The 22099-nt window shown below is 43.0% G+C and overlaps 3 protein-coding genes across 5 annotated transcripts in view; all 3 read left to right on the top strand.

Annotated features, from left to right (window-relative positions):
• abcc1 (ATP binding cassette subfamily C member 1 (ABCC1 blood group)) overlaps nt 1–4367 on the top strand; it is an 84360-nt gene extending 79993 nt beyond the window's left edge. For both annotated transcript variants that reach the window (XM_079520165.1, XM_079520166.1), the window contains 4 exons: nt 1065–1223; nt 1325–1491; nt 1608–1802; nt 2988–4367. In XM_079520165.1, the coding sequence (XP_079376291.1) occupies nt 1065–1223; nt 1325–1491; nt 1608–1802; nt 2988–3096 (630 nt within the window). In that variant the 3' untranslated portion in view covers nt 3097–4367. The remainder of the gene's footprint in view (nt 1–1064; nt 1224–1324; nt 1492–1607; nt 1803–2987) is intronic.
• Nucleotides 4368–13149: 8782 nt separating this feature from the next.
• Nucleotides 13150–16837, top strand: LOC306937209 (E3 ubiquitin/ISG15 ligase TRIM25-like; the record flags this gene model as incomplete). Its single annotated transcript, XM_079520875.1, has 3 exons — nt 13150–13399; nt 14571–15742; nt 16478–16837. 3 exons carry the CDS (start codon nt 13150–13152, stop codon nt 16835–16837), a joined length of 1782 nt encoding a protein of 593 aa, XP_079377001.1.
• Nucleotides 16838–20737: 3900 nt separating this feature from the next.
• The window catches only part of prkcab (protein kinase C, alpha, b), a 251196-nt gene continuing 249834 nt past the window's right edge, over nt 20738–22099 (top strand). Inside the window, exons 1-2 of one of the 2 annotated variants that reach the window (XM_079520184.1) lie at nt 20738–20959; nt 21543–21574. In XM_079520184.1, coding sequence (XP_079376310.1) covers nt 20790–20959; nt 21543–21574 — 202 coding nt within the window. In that variant the 5' untranslated portion in view covers nt 20738–20789. The remainder of the gene's footprint in view (nt 20960–21542; nt 21575–22099) is intronic. The other variant, XM_079520183.1, reaches the window with a different exon arrangement.

Here is a 22099-nt window from a genome sequence, read left to right on the forward strand (position 1 = left end):
AGGATTTTATACAGCGCTCCGGGGGACATTAATATGTTTAGATTAATACAAAATGAGAAAGACGCCAATTGGCGTCATTGATCTCTTACGGAATGTAAGCAATGACGCCAATTGGCGTCTTTCACCTTCTAAGGGTTAAGGCTCCTGTTCCATGTAGTCTTAGTTTTGTCGTGCCCGTCAGGTGGGCATCGTGTTCCATCATGTGGTCTTAGTTTTGCTGTGCCCATCAGGTGGGCATCGTGTTCCATCATGTGGTCTTAGTTTTGCTGTGCCCGTCAGGTGGGCATCGTGTTCCATCATGTGGTCTTAGTTTTGCTGTGCCCGTCAGGTGGGCATCGTGTTGTGTTCCATCATGTGGTCTTAGTTTTGTCGTGCCCGTCAGGTGGGCATCGTGTTGTGTTCCATCATGTGGTCTTAGTTTTGTCGTGCCCGTCAGGTGGGCATCGTGTTGTGTTCCATCATGTGGTCTTAGTTTTGCTGTGCCCATCAGGTGGGCATCGTGTTGTGTTCCATCATGTGGTCTTAGTTTTGCTGTGTCCATCAGGTGGGCATCGTGTTCCATCATGTGGTCTTAGTTTTGCTGTGCCCATCAGGTGGGCATCGTGTTGTGTTTCATCATGTGGTCTTAGTTTTGCTGTGTCCATCAGGTGGGCATCGTGTTCCATCATGTGGTCTTAGTTTTGCTGTGCCCGTCAGGTGGGCATCGTGTTGTGTTCCATCATGTGGTCTTAGTTTTGTCGTGCCCGTCAGGTGGGCATCGTGTTGTGTTCCATCATGTGGTCTTAGTTTTGCTGTGCCCATCAGGTGGGCATCGTGTTGTGTTCCATCATGTGGTCTTAGTTTTGCTGTGTCCATCAGGTGGGCATCGTGTTCCATCATGTGGTCTTAGTTTTGCTGTGCCCATCAGGTGGGCATCGTGTTGTGTTTCATCATGTGGTCTTAGTTTTGCTGTGTCCATCAGGTGGGCATCGTGTTCCATCATGTGGTCTTAGTTTTGCTGTGCCCATCAGGTGGGCATAGTGTTGTGTTCCATCATGTGGTCTTAGTTTTGTCGTGCCCATCAGGTGGGCATCGTGGGGCGTACGGGAGCCGGGAAGTCCTCCCTGACGCTGGGACTGTTCCGCATCATCGAGGCGTCTGAAGGCTGCATCCTCATCGACGGGGTGGACATCGCCACACTGGGCCTGCACGAGCTGCGCTCCCGGATCACCATCATACCACAGGTCAGTACAACACTATACAGATCACCATCAGGTCAGTACAACGCGCGCACACACACACACACACATAACATAACCACCCACTCTGTTCTCTCTCCCCACAGGACCCGGTGTTGTTTTCGGGCTCTCTGAGGATGAACTTGGACCCGTTCGACGGCTACTCTGACGAGGAGGTGTGGAGGTCTCTGGAGCTCGCCCACCTCAAGAGCTTCGTCTCGGGTCTGCCTGACAAACTGAACCACGAGTGTTCCGAAGGAGGAGAGAACCTCAGGTACGCTCACTGCAGCGATGCACGTTTTATTACCGTACTGTCCCGAATATAAGAGTGTGTGTGTGTGTGTGTCCATCTCTGACTCTGTCTGTCTGTCTCTCTCTCTCTCTCATCAGTCTGGGTCAGCGCCAGCTGGTGTGTCTGGCCAGAGCTCTGCTGAGGAAGACAAAGATCCTGGTTCTGGACGAGGCCACGGCGGCTGTGGACATGGAGACGGACAACCTGATCCAGTCCACCATCCGCACGCAGTTTGACGACTGCACTGTACTGACCATCGCCCATAGACTGAACACCATCATGGACTATACACGGTACACACACACACACACACACACACACACACACACACACTGCACTGTACTGACCATCGCCCATAGACTGAACACCATCATGGACTATACACGGTACACACACACACACACACACACACACACACACACACACTGCACTGTACTGACCATCGCCCATAGACTGAACACTATCATGGACTATACACGGTACACACACACACACACACACACACACACTGCACTGTACTGACCATCGCTCACAGACTGAATACTATCATGGACTATACACGGTACACACACACACACACACACACACTGCACTGCACTGTACTGACCATCGCTCACAGACTGAATACCATCATGGACTATACCAGATACACACACGCATATTGTTCTTTTTTAAAAAAAAGCTTGTGGGTCTTCTACTCTTGATGTTTCTGTGTGACGCTGTGGTATGATCAAGTACTGGTGGAAACGCTAATTTATGAAGAAAAAAACGACAAACATGTAAAATATGGAGATACAGTAAGTGGTTTCTGCCCCGCAACAGAAAGCTATTAGGTTCAGAAGACCTTTTTAGAATCTTAGGCCTCAATGGGTTGAACCAAGAACCTCTAGGTACAGGGTTAGAAAAGCACACTTTGTTTGATTGCGACTGATTGGACACGCCCCCCTCATCTAGACTGAGTGGCAAAACATTGAGCAGCGTGGAGGGTTGGAGTTTGGAAGCGCTCGTTGGAAATCACTCAACCGTCCTGCCGTACCACCTGTTTCCAAATGTCACATAATGCAGGAGGCAGCAAAATGCTGTGTTATTGAAAACAAGCACTTCCAAACTCTGACACTTAGAAAAATCATCAAATGCAGGGCATTTATTGACAGAAAGTAGCTCATAACGTTTCTATGGTGGATTTTTATGAAACAAAAACTTTGCAGATAAAAAGAGGATAATTCAAGCTTTTCGTACAGCTGCAATGTTGGTGAGTTTAACATTATTTAATGCAATCAGACAGGACGTTTCTGTTTGGATGAATGGGCTGTCAAGGCCAGAAAGTAGTTTTTTTTTTTTTGCCACTCAGTGGGCGTTCCCGCATAACTTCCAGGTACGATGATGTCACGAGCATACCCTCTATTCCCCTCTCCTGCCACTGTTCTGTCAGATTGTGACTCCTCTCCTCTCCTCTATTCTCCTCTCCTCTGTCACAGGGTGCTGGTGCTGGACAAGGGGGAGATGGCAGAGTTCGACACGCCCTCCAACCTGGTCTCTCAGAGAGGAATCTTTTACAGGATGGCCAAAGACTCCGGGTTGGTCTGACCCAGAACCGCCATGCAGACACACACACACACACACACACATACACACACACATACACACGTCACACACACACACACTATGCTCCTCCTCCCTTCATCTGCCCCTCTGGCTCGCCATCACGAGTCGGAGACGGAGCTAGAGAGAGACAGAGACAAAACGGAGAGAGGAGGGAACTTCATGGATGGGAATGTCTTTTTTGAGACACCGTCATCCAGAAACGTGTGCTATATGTTCCACTTCACACTCCAAAGTCTAACGGCGTCTCGGCCTCCTCAGTCTCAGCCCTCCACGCAGGCCAGTATCGACACCACCAGGTTGGGAGGGACGCAACACCTCAATCTGCTGCTGTTTTCATTTTTTCATTTTTTCTTCCGAAGGACAAATCACAACAGTTTCCATCGTTCCCGTTGTCCCCATATCGAACGTTTACGAACCTCCTTTTCATATCTCACTCCATGGAAAAAAGGTTCCCTTCTCGCATCGCGGGTCGATCTCCCGTCAAAGTTGTCGATCTCCCGTCAAAGGACAGATAATTTTCTGGAGAGAGAGAGAGAGAGAGAGGGAGTTGGCAGATTTACTTTTTTACAGTGCAATGTTGTCAGCTTCCTCAAGCTAGAGGGGAGAGTTTTGTGTTTGTATAAAATTACATTATTTGCTGTCAGGGGCGGATATGACAATTCTGCTCCCAACGTTTTCATTTTTTTTCACCCTCGGCTAAACCACTGCGTCCCCCTATATCCCCTCTACACGAGCCCAACACTCTGCAGAACCACAAGCTCACAATGCGCCGCGTCGCAACGCTGTCGTGAGCCTGTCGATCAGCAAAAAAAAAATCTAAACACGCGTGAGTCTGTCGCACGACTAGGTGTAAACCGGGCTCGCATGGTTTAAGCGTCCTGCCTCCTCGGTCCTTGTTCGATGCAGAGCAAAACAAAGCGTCAGAGGTCAACACACAGGGGAGGCAGACGTAGGTTTGTTTCCTCTGTTTTCAGATGACCCCCCTCCTCCCCACAGATGTTACAGCGACTGTTGTGGTGGTGACGACCGGGATGTTACAGCGACTGTTGTGGTGGTGACGACCGGTTAAAAATCACACAGTGTATTTGTGGCCTTAGCGCCATTGGATTTTGTATTTTATTATTTATTTATTATCACTATTATTGTACTGTTTTTGCACGTTTCAGTGAGCTGCGCTGATCCCCGGGAGCGGTTTGAACACCGCGACCGCTTATTTGCGCTGCGCTGCGACGCAACGTGAGCTTGTCGAAAGCTCCCCCCCCCCCCCCCCCCCCCCCCCCGCAATAACATTAAAACGGAAAAGACACTATAGCATATAGCCCTGAAGGGACTCCGGTGGTTCAGACACGGCTTACACAGCTTCAGTAAGCCGTGTAAGTGGACGAATCAGTCATCCAGCAAAAAGCGACATGGGGAATTCTGCCATCCTCCTAGTCGACAAAAAATGTATACTGCCGTCTGACAAAACGACACAACAAGTGGTGTCGGTGCTTGTTTTCATTTTGTTTATCTCTGTTTGTAACTCTTGTGTGACGTGACGAACCAGAGAGTCTTAGTATGTACGAAGTGATTATAGTCGCAGCCAATCGTATCGCTGTCATTGTCGTAGGCAAAGGGGAAATACACGACACGCCAACAACAAAATATATATTTAAATAAATATTTCTTTCAAATAAATACATAAATAATTTATAAAAAAAAAAAAACATGTTGTGGAGTGAGAGGAGAAGCCGCCCCCACAATGACATTTTGAAATAGTTCTAATTGTATTTTTATTATTATTATCGTTGGCGTGAACTCTGCCATCCATTTGGCCCTTTCCATACCGATTTTTAAAACTATATTTTGATATAGTTCTAGTGCTCAGTGTGAATGGCCGTTAACACTGTTACTGCTACTAACACCATATCCTGAACCTTATTCTGCCTCAGTCCTGTCCAGGAGACTGAGACTGATACAACAAAATGCTCATGCTCAGGTGTATCTGTAAATTGTGAAATTATTAACCCATTTTGACCTGAGATCAGATTCTAAGTCGTTCTTCGATTTTTCAAAAATAGCAGACCTACAAGCTCGTAGCGCGGCACCCGGTGCCGCGCTATGAGCTTGTAGATCTGCTATTTTTCAATAGCTAAAGCATAACATAATGCTAACACCAAAAGGGGTTCCCGCCCAAAATGGGTTGTTAAGTAATTTCCCATTCGTGTCAATTCGTGTCCAAAACAAATTAGAATATGGACATAACTGGCAAAAAAGTAAGATAATATTGAAGGTATAGGAATTCCACAATTTGCTCCTCCACACATTTTCATTTCTGATTGGATTAGAGAGGCTATGAAAAGGACAGGTTATAACACAAACATATTATAAATGTCTGTACATATCATTGCCTAATGCCCAATGATATGAATAAATTAGCGTGAATGCTACATTGAGCCTGCTATCCACAGCAGCATCTTGACGATAACAACACAGGCCAATTCAACTTTAAAACGTATTATGTTATTTTCATCTAATTGAATGTATTTACTTAATACTTTTTTTTTTTTTTGCCACATTTGTAATATTGTGATATTGTCTCTTTTGTTGTTGCTTTAATGTGTAACCAGTGGCCAGGAAGCCAAACGTGAGCGAAAAACCAAATAGTTCCACTCCGGCCCCATGAAGCCACATCTAGGCTGAATGGCACCAGCCTGCTACAGACGCACACCTCTAGCTGTTAACAGACACACACACACACACACACACACACACACACGGCCGAGCTACACCAGGCTTTTCTCACGCGAGCCCCGCATACGCGCACTTATAGTAACCCATTTAGGCCTGACGTCAAAATTAAAAAAAATGTCTTCTAAATCCTGACAGTTTTCAGAAATATCTATGTTTCTATGTCAGTGGTGCTCAATATTTCTTGTCAAGGACCCCAAAAATGATATGTAATTGGCCACCGACCCCCATCTGAAAATATGTTATTCCAGGAACCCCCCCCCCCCCCCCCCCCAGAAGCAAAGATTTGCTGTGAAAGAATGTATTCAAAGATTTGCGTGACATTTTCAAGATTTTTCAAAAATAGCAGACCTACAAGCTCGTAGCGCGGCACTCGGTGGCGCGCTATGAGCTTGTGGATCTGCTATTTTTCAATAGCTAAAGCATAACATAATGTTTAAAACACAAAGGGGTTCCTGCCCAAAATGGGTTAAAATAAGACTTGACCTACCTGTATAAGTGCGTGTGTGCGTATCACGCAAACACATGCTGAAAAAGCCTTTTGTAGCTCGCGTGTGCGCGTTTTACGCACACACATGCTCAGTGTAGCTCGGCCGTCACACACACACTGTCGTGTTTCTTCAGACGTTTAAATTTCAAGGACCCATTTTCTTGGGGTCCATTTGGAACCCGCTCAAGGAACCGCACGCTAGTCAGTGCACTGGATCTTAAAGTGGGGCCCGAGGACCCCCCCCCCCCCCCCCAGCCAGGGATCCTTGAGGGGGTTCCAGGGGGTCCCCAGCAAAACGAGGAAACAGTTCAATCACTATTCTGCCTTTGTGAGCTTTCAACAATTTTAAGAAAATGTAAGCTCGTAGACGTTTTAATTGGCCATCCTCTCCTGTCGTCATCGTCGTCTTCATCTTTTGCTCCTTCATTTCTTTTAACAGCACTTTATGTCTATCTGTTCATGCCAGTGTTTTGATCAGATAGACATCACCTCTCACCTCAGCTAAATGGTTACATCATTCTCCCCCCGGTCGTTCCTATAGTTTCACCTGTCGAGTTAACGATCACTACTCGTGCTGAATGTAAATGTTTGCAGTTATTCATCCAAAACTGTTTTAGGTTACAGGAAGCTTTTTGTAACTGACACGTATATATTCTGCATTTAGACCCAGCTTTTGTTGGGGAAACTATACAGTCAATTTGTACTACTACAAATAATAATAATTCAATAACTCTTGTTTATACAGCACTTGTGAAGACAACAATACTGTTTTAAATTAAAATTCAAACGCAGGCATTTCCAGCTGTTGGATCTGCTACGGTATAATCAAATAGGACATTAATTTACAAAAAGAAAAAGAAGAAAAACTGATGTTTCTGCCGGACTGCGACGATGAAACATGTTTGTGAAGCGACACAGTCGTCGTACGACAAAGTATGAAAGAAGCTTTATTGTGTACGCTTCCCAGCGAGAGCAGACTAGTGTTGGTGTGAGGAGGAGTTATGGAAGTATATCCTCGAGCCTGGCGCTGTATAGCGAGGATTCACTGACGTTTCCTCCCCGCATATCCTCGCTATATGAGTCTGGCTCTAGCTGTTAACAGACACACACACACACACACACACACACACACACGGCCGAGCTACACCAGGCTTTTCTCGCGCATTTTACACAAACACGCGAGTGCTGCATACGCGCACTTACAGTAAAGTAAGACTAGACCTATAAGTGCGTGTGTGCGTATACACGCAAACGCACGCTGAAAAAGCCTGGTGTAGCTCGCGTGGCTAGGCTTCAAGCACCGAAGTCTTGACGTCACTGCTGTTAAGAGGCAGCTATGGATGTTATCCAGTGCTGATATCGATGCAGTGATATTAGTCTGGCCATGTGCCAGGCTACCAAATGACAAATATCCAAATAAAAATCACGGCCACTCGCTCACTCACACTCGGGTCACTCCAGCATGACGGTGTTGTGGTGAACGCCGAGCACGTTTTTCAGATTTTTAGCGGCGTACTTCTCCATCGGTTTTCCGAAAAACGCGCCCAGTGTGCAACCACCTTTAGTGTGGACTTCACATAACTCGGGAGGTCTTTTTAAATAAGTGGCCTATAGATACGGCTATACAGTTGGGTGCCACCGATATTGTCCCTTATCATTTGACCCATTTAGGCCTGACCTCAAAATTTTTAAAAATCCTTCTAAATCCTCCAGTTTTCTGAAATAAATATTTTCACGATTTAAAAAAAATAGCAGACCTAAAAGCTCGTAGCGCGCCACTCGGTGGCGCGCTATGAGCTTGTAGATCTGCTATTTTTCAATAGCTAAATTATAACAATGTTTAAAACACCAAAAGGGGTTCCCGCCCAAAATGGGTTAACTGTCCTTTTGCGCAGATCACGCAAACCTCAGCAAAAAGAAAAGGACAATATCGATGGCCTCCAACTGTAGATACGGCTATAGGTTGAACTCTGCTGATAAACAAACCGCAATGACTTGCGCTCGGACACTCGCGTTATGCGATGTCTACACGATCGGCACGTATTTCAGCAGGTCACCCAAGGTCACCGCAACACCGCCATGCTGGAGTGACCGAGCAAAATGGTGGTCCGTGGCTCAAATGCCAAAAAAAATAATAAAAAAAAATAATAATGGACCTTGACATGAAAAAGGTTGAAAACCACTTCTCTATGGGTGGAATTTCAATGTAAAAAGAACTCTCTGACCCAGAGGGATAGCGCCCTCTAGTGGCAGTGATGTCAGACTCTACTATGACTGAGCCAGCCAGGCGTTGTCTCGGTTGTCTTTTGGGCCAAATGAGGGCCTTGTTTATTTTGTATCCATATCCTTTTCCATGATAAATGTCTGACGGGAGCCGTTCTGAGTGCTTTCACTCTGGCCCTGGTGTCAGTCTCTGTTTGTTTTACATGCAACATGATAAAAGCTTTAGATTTCTCTTCAGTTTGTTACAGCATATATTGTTACAAACCACTGGAAATTGTTGAGGAAATGCGAAACATACCTGTGGTGTTACATATTTGTAATTTGTAAGTATGCATTATTTGTTATTTGTATACATGCACTAGTTTTTAAGTGTGCTCTTTTTTTTGGTCTCAGAAACACAGAATCGATGTGTAAAAAAATAAAAGACGGATAATTAAAGATTTGCTTTGTTAATGTGTTGTAAATGTCTTTTTTTTTAGATCTCTGTCAAGCATTATTATTTATCCCACCGCAGTTCTAGGAAAGCCCTGCTGTGATTGGCCAGTAGTCGTTGTGATTGACAGTTCTCGTTTTTGCGACCAGTCATTACTCCTACAACTACAACCTATCTCAAACCCTCACCCTAAACCTAACCTCCCACGGAGCAGCACACCTAAACCTAACCTTAACCCATGTCTAACCAATGACTAGTCTAAACTAAGTATGCACCCCCCCTAAACCTAACCCGAACGGACTAACCTCAGTAAAACTATGCCTTCCCGGGGAGCCAATCAGACACATGGTGAGGCGGGTCTACCCTAGAACGTTGGTGGGATTCATAATCACGCCTCTGTCAAGGGCATTTGTTTGTGGGAGGGAAGGACGTTTGTGGAGTCGTTGTTTGTGGAGGAATTGTTTGTGGAGAAAATGCAAATTCATCCTCACCGACTCTGCAGGTCAGGGACGTGCGGAGATTGTTCTAGAGGCGGTGGCTGGAAAATATCAAACAGCGGCTCTACAAGCTCACAACGCATCGGGCTGCGACGCGCTGAGAGCTTGTAGAATGTAGATCATGCTATTATCGGGGCGTGACCCATAGGGGCCATAGGCGTGACCCTGCACTCTTTGGCTACTGAAGATGTGGCGTGCGACATGGATTTCTACATAATAATAGGACAAATTCCTGTTATGGACCATTAAAGGACCACTTCGCCACTTTTCAACATCTCTTCATATAATTGGTCCTCACTAATGTTGATGGTAAAACACCACCATTTGTTCCTGCTCAGTCTGTGTCTCATAGGAGGGCTTTGGGCAGTTCGGACACCCGTCCACCAGTGACATCATCATTAGGCAGATTTTTTTTAAAACAAGATTTGTTTTAAAATATATTTATATTTTTATTATCGTGAGAACGATGGCTTCAACTTTTGCATTGCAACTTTTCAGGAAAAGAAAGCCTGCCGTTTCTATTAGCTTGGATTCACCATCGATGATGTCACTGGTGGACGGGTTTCTGAACTGCCCACAGCCTTCCTATGAGACACAGACTGAGTAGGAAAAAATGGTGGTATTTTATCATGAACATTAGTTAGGACCAATTATAGGAAGAGAAGTTGAAAAGTGGGGAAGTGGTCCTTTAATTCCATTATATCCTGATGTTAAATACAATATTTCTAAAGAGGAAGAAAACAAATAGACTTCATGTAGGCTACTGTGTGGACAATCAAAATTAGTTTTTGATGTGGTGTTTTAAAATTAAACTCAATGTTGATATGGCACACTATTTATTTTAGTCATTGAGTTCAGTCATGGCAGCCAGCCAAGTTCAATCCTTTCATCACAGTGGAAAGAAATAAGGCGGTGAACTTAAAGGTGCAGTGCAACGGAAATGGTGGACATTTTATTTTGAAGTTTCAAACGGTTCAAGTTGAAACACCGGTCTGAAGTTTCTGAAGCAATCAGAGCGTCGCATCCCTTCAGGCGATGGGACGGTAGCTATGGACGGTTGCTATGCTATACGCAGCAGCATGCTGTGTGTTTGTTTACAAATCAGATAGACGGCCAGCTGTACCAGTTTACTGTTATGTGGCTTATTTCTACCCTATAATGTTTTCAGATACATATTTTAGCGTGATGATTAAGTTGAAACCGAGTAATACACTGTCTGGATGTTATCTTGAATGGGAATAAAAACGGAGGATTTCTGTAATCAATAGCAGCTGTGCTGCACGGATGCGCACATATGGGGAATTAAACAGGTGAGCTTCACTTTTATTGGCTTTTATCAACGTTTTCGTTTTCAGGAAGTAATACAAAATATATTTGTATGGACGTTTGATATAAAAACACACAAAAATGAGAAATTTCCCATTTTTGTTGGCATCCATTGTTAGGTATGCCCATATGATGACCACGGATATGGTCTAAAAGTGTGAAAAACGTATTTTTCATTTCACTACACCTTTAAAGGGATAGTTCAGATTTTTTGAACTTAAGTTCTATGAAATACTTGCCATTAATATAGTGGTTGCAACTGTATTAATTGATTGCCCGAGTCCCATGGTGGGAGTTCTGCTCTGGTTTTGGTCAATATTAAGTAGTTCCGGTCATTTTGTGGGGAGCTCTGGGGCCACGCAGTAAAAGTAAATGAATCCACAAAACGAACGTAATTTGTATTGTTGACCTATTTCTAAAATATTAGCGCGACTTTCGTTCAACTTTGACCCCTCTATCACATGGAACTATTTTTTGGGTGTAGTGATATGGACACAAAAAACATAGTTCTGTGTGATAGGGGGGTAAAAAAAGAACGGACGTTGCACTAATATTTTAGAAATAGGTCAACAATACAAATGACGTTAGTTTTGTGGATTAATTTACTTTTACTGCGTGGCCCCCAGTGCCCCCCACAAAATGACCGGAACTACTTGATATTTCACCAAAACCAGAGCAGAACTCCCACCACAGGACTCGGGCAATCAATTAATACAGTTGCAACCACTATATTAATGACAAGTATTTCATTCAACTTAAGTTAAAAAAATCTGAACTATCCCTTTAAAGGTCAAATTAATCCAATCCTCTGTTGGAATGAACGCATGCAAGACGCAACGTTAATGGGAATCCACTTCACCGAGTAGTTCGGCACCTTTTTATGTTCCCAAAACAAACCTAAAAATACAAAATAAAATATACTCTCCCCAAAACAAGCGTTAGGCCTAGATGAGCTCAAATGTAGGCCTACATTGCATTATGTATTTATTACTGCGGAGGTGTTCTGGAATTGTCCATGTGTGGGAGTCACAACAGTGAGACATTTTGAGGGGCAGGTGCTCAAGTGGAAAGAAAAGAGCATCTTGTGTGGCGCGTGGAACCACTGGCTGCTGCTGCCTTAATGTGTGAGATTTAATATTACAGGCAACTGGCTAAATCAGTGGTCCTTCAGGGGGTTCCAGGTGGTCCCCAACTGTCTGTCCCCAGCTAAATGATGTTGAGCTAATCACACTGATTAAAGACATGTGATGTAGGCCTAACGACAAACAATATTTGTCCAGCAGGAACAAACTCGAACGGCCAGAATGCGGAGAATGGCAACGTTATTTTAGGATCCTATTTTAGGGAGCAAGTGGCTCCTTTATTTTTAATTAGGCTCTAAACAAACATTAAGGGTCCATAGACTTAAGGCTGCCACGTGATGTAATTTCGGAAAGCCCTGCATTTGCTTTCGGAAAAATATGTAATTTGTTGTGTCAAAAAACGATGGAGCCTGTTGCACAAAAATGACTTTGACACACAGTTTTACACCTGCAAACCTGCAAAATCCTGCAAAATCTGAGCAGTTAAAGGGGAAAACCACACATTTTCAACATTTTACTATGTCATTAATATACCTTAGAGCTGTTGTGTGGAAATAATTTAACAAAATTGTGTTTCCTAGAACTGTAATTATGAAAAAAATCATTAACATGGTGAAACACATCTTGATGACATCATCAAGATGTGTTTCACCATGTTAATGATTTTTTTTCAGACCTCTAGTTCTAGGAAACACAGAATGGGGGAACTTTTTTATTATTTCCACACAACAGCTCTAAGGTACATTAATGACATGGTAAAATGTTGAAAATGAGTGGAATGCCCCTTTAAGGGATAATAAAAATGGCTCCTGCTTGTAAGAGCAACACAGCTGTCCTCGTTAGTGACTATCATATAATTTATGGGTTGTGTAGTTGTGTGTGTATAGTTATAAAGTTATTACTCAAGGCTCCAGAACATAAAGAGATATTGTTCAGTAAAAGTGCTGGAAATAAGGGCGTGTGTGTTTGCATGTTAGGCACATGCAAACACACATGTGTACAAGGCTGTACAGTATCTGTGTGCAGGTTGTGGACCTCGAACCTCACCTGAGTGTCAGCAGATTCCTGCCAAACCTTTTCTTATCAGCCCAACACAAAGTGATAAGGTTCAGTGTGGCTTGTCTTTAAGAACCAACCAGATAGGATCTCTCATCTCATGTTGTCTCTGTGGAAATTAAACCAAACTAGCCTAAATCTACAGACAGCCAGACAGACAGACAGACCGACAGACAGACAGACAACAGTCGTGCTAAAATGGCACAGCAGGGAGTTCAACTGGATCAGGAACAGTTGTGCTGTTCTATCTGTCTGGATCTACTGAAGGATCCAGTGACTGTTCCCTGTGGACACAGCTACTGCAGGAGGTGTATCGAGGGATACTGGAACCAGGATGATCAGAGAGGAACGTCCCGCTGTCCACAATGCAGACACACCTTCACCCCAAGACCTGTTCTGAAGAAAAACACCATGTTGGCTGAGGTGGTGGAGAGCCTGAAGAAGACAGGTGATACATTTAAATCCTCTTGTAAATACATCTCACTGTCCGTTTAATTGTTTGCTTGAATATTGTATTAGACAGAAATGCAAACAGCACGGATACAGTCATCAGTAGTGGAAAAAGTACTCATGTTTTACATATAAAGTAAAGGTATCAAAAATGGTAAATGGTGCATTTCTATAGCGCTTTACATAGATTGGGCATTATGCACACACATACACATTGGGAGAAATTAGAGGTTCAGAGTCTGCTCAAGGACACTTCGCCACTATAGCCCAGGATCGAACTGGGAACCTTGGGGTTCCCATTCGGCCGCTCTACCAGCCACTCTACCCCTGAACCACTGCCGCCCCTAAATACTCTGTTACATGTAAAAGTCCGGAATTCTAAATTTACTTGAGTAAAAGTACAAAAGTATTGGTATCAAAATGTACTTAAAGTAGGCTACTGAAAGTAGAAAGTACTCATTATGCAATGTCCCATTTCAAATGTAATTACAATCTTTTGAAAATAGAAGCAGAAAATAGCTCACAATATGTTGCGACACATTGTGAGCTTATAGATCCAAAATGTAGGGCTGAAGTAGTTAATGTATGTTTTGTAATAATAATCCACATCCACAAAGTAACTAATAAGTAAAGTTTTCAAATAATTGTAGTCGAGTAAAAGTATAATATTTCACTTTTCTGCCATCACTTTTATCCTCAATATGTACTTTGCTCAGCTAATCAAATCATCGCTATCGGGTGATCAGCCAATCAAATCATCGTGTTTGTGTTCACACCATGTTATATAAACCAATAAAGAGATCAAACGTCTTATTACAAAGAATATTAAAGGGTTTATTCGGAGAAAGTATCAGAAAAGATTAGTGATACTGATAGCTTCCAGATAGTTTTCTGGAGTTTAAACAGTAAGTACAGAAATGTAGACACATTTTGTGATAAACGGTGGTTCATCCTTCTAAGTCATTGCCATCCCAGAGTCGATGCAGGGGAAAATAATATGTTAGAACACAGGTTGGTGGTATGGCAGATAAACGGTAACAAAAACAATAGTTATCAGGCAGCGGAGACATGCTGGCTCCTATAGGCTACCAAATATGAGGGTACCAGCACATGCAAATGAAAAAAAAGATTTATCAAATTGATAAATACATGTATCACTCTATCAACAGGACTCCAAGCTGCTCCTCCTGATCACTGCTACGCTGGACCTGGAGATGTGGCCTGTGATGTCTGCACTGGGAGGAGACTGAAAGCTGTGAACACTTGTCTTCAGTGTCTGGTCTCTTACTGTGACACTCACCTCCAGCCTCACTATCAATTGGCTGCCTTTAAGAAACACAAGCTGGTCAAAGCCTCTGGCGAGCTTCAGGAGAACATCTGCTCTCGTCACAACAGGGTGAGTGAGCTTTTCTGTCGGACCGATCAGCAGTGCATCTGCTCTCTGTGCTCTGTGGACGAACACAAAGGTCACGATATGACCTCAGCTGCAGTAGAACGGGCTGAGAGACAGAAAGAGCTCGATACGAGTCAGCAGAACATCCAGCAGAGTATCCAAGAGAGCGAGAAAGATGTGAAAGTGCTTCACCAGGAGGTGGAGTCCATCAGCCACTGTGCTGACAGAGCAGTGGAGGACAGTGACACCATCTTTACTGAGCTCATCTCTTCCATGGAGAGAAGACGATCTGAGGTGAGGGAGCTGATCAGGGACCAGCAGAAACGTGAAGTGAGTCGTACTGAAGAACTGAGGAGGCGTGTGGAGCAGGAGGTCACTGAACTGAGGAGGAGACATGCTGAGCTGGAGCAGCTCTCACTCACAGAGGATCACATCCGTTTTCTACAGCGTTACACCTCCTCCCTCTCAACGATCGGTAAATCTACACACCCAGTCAGCAGCAATGTCCGTCCTCTGAGATACTTTGAAGATGTGATTGTGGCCGTGTCCAAGATGAAAGACAAACTAGAGGACATTATTAAAGAGGAATGGACAAACGTCTCAGAGACAGTGAATTCACTGTCAACGGCACCAGAACCGAAGACCAGAGCTGACAAACCAGAGGACATTTTTATAGAGGAAGGGACAAACATCTCAGAGACAGTGAACAGAGTGGATGTTTCACCGTCAACACCACCAGAACCCAAGACCAGAGCTGAGTTCTTACAATATTCACGTCCGATCACACTGGATCCAAACACAGCTAATCAACGCCTGTCTTTGTCTAAAGGGAACAGAAAAGTAACAGTGATGGACAAACCACAATCACATCCTGATCACCCAGAGAGATTCACTGGAGTGTGGCAGGTTCTGAGTAGAGAGGCTCTGACTGGACGCCGTTACTGGGAAGTAATGTTGAGTGGATACCGTGTTCGTATAGCAGTCTCAGACAAAAATATCAGCAGAACAGGGTCTGATGGTGAATGTGGATTTGGATCCAATGATGAATCCTGGTCTTTAGGATATACCAAAAAAGGTTATACTTTCATACACAGAGGTATTGAAATTAACATCCCAGGCCGTGTGTCCTCCAGAGTAGGAGTGTACCTGGACCACAGTGCAGGTACTCTGTCCTTCTACAGCGTGTCTGACTACACCATGACTCTCCTTCACACAGTCCACACCACATTCACACACAACCTCCATGCTGGATTTTGGCTTTATTCATCACCTGGAGACACTGCTGAGTTGTGTGAGCAGCTCTCACTCACAGAGGATCCCATCCATTTTCTAGAGCGTTGCATCGCTCTTGAATCTGCACACCCAGCCAGCAGCAATGTCCTGAAATACGTTGAAGATGTGACTGTGGCTGTGTCCAAACGGGCAAACGTCTCAGAGACAGTGGACAGAGTGGATGTTTCCCTGTCAACACCACCAGAACCCAAGACCAGAGCTGAGTTCTTACAATATTCTCGCCCGATCAGACTGGATCCAAACACAGCTAATCAACAACTGAATCTGTCTAAAGGGAACAGAAAAGTAATATGGATGGGCCGACAATCATATCCTGATCACCCAGAGAGATTCACTAATGTGCACCAAGTTCTGAGTAGAGAGGGTCTGACTGGACGCGGTTACTTGGAGGTAGAGTGGAGAGGAGGCTTTACTGGCGGTGTTTCTGTTGCAGTCTCACATAAAGATATCAGCAGAAGAGGTGAAGAAAGTATATTTGGATTCAGTGATAAATCGTGGAGTTTACAGTGTACCCCAGAAGGTTATAATTTCAAACACAGACGTATTGAAATTCCCATCCCAGGCCGTGTGACCTCCAGAGTAGGAGTGTACCTGGACCACAGTGCAGGTACTCTGTCCTTCTACAGTGTGGCTGACCGCTGCACCATGACTCTCCTTCACACAGTCCACACCACATTCACGCACAACCTCCATGTTGGACTTTGGCTTCATAGACCTTTAAACACTGCCGAGTTGTGTGACCTCAAGTAGATCACACTTTTGTTTTGCATGACTCGAGAATTGTTTTTTCGTTATTTGACAGTGTGGTATGATGACATAGGGCAGCTTAAAGTGATTCATCTATGTTAATATTTTGTTCTCATCCCCACCTTCTTGGCACCATTTGTCTTGCTATGATGTACCGTAATCATCATTTTATATTCCATGTATTGTGAAATATAGGCCTATACATTTTATTTTTCCATATTTCTGATTCTCTCAACAAACATTACAGATGAAATGACTGACCTGTGGGAATTAATAATTATATTATAATGAATGTATAATGTCTAACCAGCAGGATAGAATAAATAGTATAAGTATGTGTATTATTGTTTTATGGATGTACTTCATGTCTTTATATCTGTCACTGAACAACAGAGTCACTCAACAGTTAGCCTCGATACCCAGGCTTTCATTTCTCAACATAGTAAACTAACCAACACACAGGGTAAGTGTATACATGGTATCTGCACATTTATAAAGTGACAATTTAAGGACTTTTAAGACCTTTTTTAATACCGCTAAAACACTACTGTGTCAAAAGTAACCAACAAACTATACCTACTATACAAATTGTCAAACATTTGACCGACTGTAGGAAGTTGTTCTTCTAGAAATCGGTCTTGAAAGTAAAGACTTGAGTGGGGTTTGAACCCACAACCTCCAGATCATGTATCCAAAGTCCTAACTCACTGACCTATGTACAATCTGAAACAGCACAGTCTTCCTTTGCCTTTGAGTAACAACATTGGAACAGAAAATTAAACATAAAATAACAGGAGCTTTGTCTATCGTTTGTTGTGCTGTTGTTTATCTAGACGTTCGATTATGTTTATGAATCACAATGGACCGAAATCTATTTGGCTTTTTGTACACAGCCAGCACATTGCCTGGGTAAAGAGCCTGCCTGGAAATGTAGGCCACAGGTTCAAGTCCCATCTTTGATGCTGGAACTTTTTACTTTGAAATGTTCTGTAGTTTCTGAGTTATTTAACTTAAACGCCCAATGCATTCTCTATGGCAATAGCACAAACTTTGGCACGCTACTAGTCCTACATACTTACCTAGTTCTATCTTTGAAAATGTTTCATAGTTTTATGTATAATGGGGGTCGATGGCAGATTTTGGCATGTCAAAAAATCACTTTCACCTAGAAACTCCATTAGTCCTACATACTTACACCTAGAAACCCCATTCAAACCTATTTAGGTTCATCTTACAGGGGACATGTTTGCCTGAAAAGGAATCCTTGAAATGTTTAATTGTTTTAGAAATAGGCCTATAGTGCTTTCAAATTTGAGAAATGTATATTGGGGGTTAATGGCAGATTTTGGCACGTCAAAAAATCACTTTCACCTAGAAACTCTATTCACACTTTTTATAATTCAGCTTACTGTGGAGACACATGCTGGAACTTTTTACTTTGACATGTTTTGTAGTTTCTGAGTTATTTAACTTACACGCCCAATGCATTCTCAATGGCAATAGCACAAACTTTGGCACGCTACTAGTCCTACATACTTACACCTAGAAACCCCATTCAAACCTATTTGGGGGGGGAGGAATCTTTTAAATGTTTAATTGTTTTAGAAATATAGTGCTTTCAAATTTGAGAAATGTATATTGGGGGTTAATGGCAGATTTTGGCACGTCAAAAAATCACTTTCACCTAGAAACTCTATTCACACTTTTTATAATTCAGCTTACTGTGGAGACACATGCTGGAACTTTTTACTTTGACATGTTTTGTAGTTTCTGAGTTATTTAACTTACACGCCCAATGCATTCTCAATGGCAATAGCACAAACTTTGGCACGCTACTAGTCCTACATACTTACACCTAGAAACCCCATTCAAACCTATTTGGGGGGGGAGGAATCTTTTAAATGTTTAATTGTTTTAGAAATATAGTGCTTTCAAATTTGAGAAATGTATAATGGGGGTTAATGGCAGATTTTGGCATGTCAAAAAAATCTTTCACCTAGATTGATTTCAGCAGATTTCAGCTAATTACTAGTATTAAAATGGTATTGTCTTTTTGTCCAATGTATTTGTATTTACTTCATAAAGTTAACATAACTATAACTAAATGCATTTGAAATTAAATAAAAAAGGTTACTTTTCAGGATTCCAATTCAAAAATAGCAAAAATGTATTCAGGATTTAAATTCAAATATAGCAAAAAATAGCCGATCTACAAGCTCAAAATGCACAGCAGTGCGACGCGTTTTGAGCTTGTAGATCGGCTATTTTTGCCAGTCAAAGTTGCCCACCCCTGGTCTATAGGGGTGGCCTAGGCCAGGGGTTCTCAACCTTTTTGGCCGGGGACCCCCGAAAATGCTTTGGCCAGCCTCCAAAGCCCCCTCGAGGGGTCGCGACCCACGGGTTGAGAACCCCCTGCCTAGGCCACCTCTGGACTGTCATATAGCTGCGTCTGTCACGTGTCATCACCCACGAGACGTGGACTCTCCTTTTTCTCCAATGAAAGAAGAACTACAAAACAGCCTTGTTTATGTCTGTACACTGTATACGCATCCATACGCATTTTGTAACTCATACTCTAAATCTATGCAATGTAATTTCTGAATCTTATAATACAACTCTGAATTATTATTAAAGCTAATCTATTTTAAAACTGATCCCACGGTGTTTCCAATTTGTGTCTCAATTACTTCATTTAAACGACTGGGAGGTTTACAAAAAGGTGTTTTTAATGCTGACCCTATTATATTATATTCTAAAGGGGAATTTAAGGTAATATGTTTGTGCATCAATTTCATTGCTCTGGTGAGTTAGATATATGGTTAATATATTTTTCTATCAAGGTGTCTTCAACGTTGTTCAGCCCAAGGACCCCGTAGCCGAGATATGGTGTCTGTCTGTGTGAAATGTGAGCTTACCATGGCATAATCACAATAATCCTTAATCATATTCCATCATATTCAAGGGCTTTTGGAGATAAATGAGACAGCCTACAGAGCAGCTGGGAAATTAAGCTTATTATTTTTTATTATTAGCCTATGTATACATGCACAGTACATCATTATCAAACTTACATTGACCCTTCAACATCTTGTTTAGGCCTCGGGCTCCACCAAATGATTGGATAGGAAGGCATAGGATAGGCCTACACTCCTACAGGGCTTTATAGCAATTTGTAGTCCCTGTAGACCTAGGCTATTAGACCTTAATTGTGAAATGTTACATCATGTTATAATAATTTATATTTTATTTACATTACTGAAGACCGTTTTCCATTTTGGACCACATTTTACATCGAGGTGCACTCTCTAAATGTTTAGATGAATTGAAAACGGTGGGCCCTATTGTAAACAAGTGTAATGCTTTATGGTGTCGTCCACTCACAGTTAACAGTTTTTGTATTGAGTTGTAGCCTACTTGAAATGTACTGTAATTCTGCAAACTGTTAATAAATCAATCAATCAAACTCATGTTACCGTTGCAATTCAGCTTATACCCACATGGGGTCACCCTCGGCCTGCAGTTGACATTAGACGAGGCAGACTCCCAATAAACCACCCCGGTGGGTCAGCTGTGTGTGTGTGTGTGTGTGTGTGTGTGTGTGTGTGTGTGTGTGTGTGTGTGTGTGTGTGTGTGTGTGTGTGTGTGTGTGTGTGTGTGTGTGTGTGTGTGTGTGTGTGTGTGTGTGTGTGTGTGTGAGAGAGAGAGAGAGATCTACAACACATCCACATTGACGTCACTTTGGATGAACAGAAGCGCTCTCGTGCACTCCCAGTGTAAAGTGGAGACCTGCAGTGACGCTCAGCTCTGCTCAGCTACTGACAATAAACAACACGCACGTTTTGAATCTGAACAACTGAACGAGGATAATAACAAGAAGACACTTTCTTTTTTTCCCCCTCCAGCCCTGGGCTTTATAGCTGCGGTCTACACTTTTTGTTTGTTCTTTATCATAATTATGGCTGACCATCATCTTTTGCATTATAACGACTCGGCGGGGGTCGGCACCCGATTCGCCCGCAAAGGCGCTTTGCGGCAGAAGAACGTCCACGAAGTGAAGAACCACAAATTCACCGCCAGGTTCTTCAAGCAGCCCACCTTCTGTTCGCACTGCACAGACTTCATCTGGTGAGACACTGAAATAACACACACACCTCCTCAACTGGGGAGACATAGGCTACACACACCTGTTTACTCAGTTTCTGTACAGAAACCATACCATTACACGGCACACCTGTTTAACATTAACCACCCATATCGGCGATATCGCTCTTTACATGAGTTGACGCACAAACAAACTTATAAGCCATGAGCCGTTGTGTCTATCTCTCCCTGTAAAAAGGACAATACTTGGTATAAACCTTAAGGGGCTTCCACAATTTACTTTATTGGACACTCGAATCAAATTAATTATCCGAGCAGACTGAGCTCATGTGGGCAATTTCCTGGAGAGTTTATCAACAAACGCAAGGAGAGTCTTCCCGCTTTGGACTGTAGCCACTGCCAGCATTGTGTGTACTGTGGAGCTGGATTGGAATGTACAATGTTTGAACTATAAGTTATAGTTTACTTTGGAGAGCTGAAGTGGCCCAAATGCATCTTATCCATTTTAAAGTGCAGTTGGCTGGGCAGGCTGGCCCACAAAGTCATTAGTTTTGATCGTGGTATCAACTGTACTGCAGCCTCACTCAACACTCCTTTTCTTTTGCAGGGGATTTGGAAAGCAAGGATTCCAGTGCCAAGGTAAATAAACCAGCTTGTGTGGGCGTGTACACCCAGTGTTGCTTATTGGTTCCCCATTAATGGCCGGATATTTATCCACATAACATGCAGCCATACTCCGCACAGGCAGTCCTCACATTGCTGACCTTTTGTTGTTACATATCCGAGTGCAATTTAACCAGTGGACATATATTTAAGCCCCCTGGCCGGTTTCAGTGCAGTTTGTATTGTGGGGTAAACTCAAGCCTGCTTTTTTAAAGCAGGATTTTAGTGAAACCATTTCAGCAAGAGCAAATATTATACCATCACGTGTTTGCAATTTGATTATGTCAACACTAACAACCTGGCATATATCCCCATTTTGTACATTGCTATAAGAGGGAATGCAAGATTTCTTACAAAAGGCCTATTTTGAGTTTGAAAAGAGACTATGTACATGTGAGCTTTGTAGATTGGCCCATTCTTTTTTTTTTTTTTTTTTTTAATGTTTTCCTAAATAGAAATTCCTAATAAGATGTGTGTCTTAAGACATGATAAGACCCCATA

Source organism: Electrona antarctica (assembly GCF_951216825.1).
Source record: "Electrona antarctica genome assembly, chromosome: 14".
Classification (NCBI taxonomy): Eukaryota; Metazoa; Chordata; class Actinopteri; order Myctophiformes; family Myctophidae; genus Electrona; species Electrona antarctica.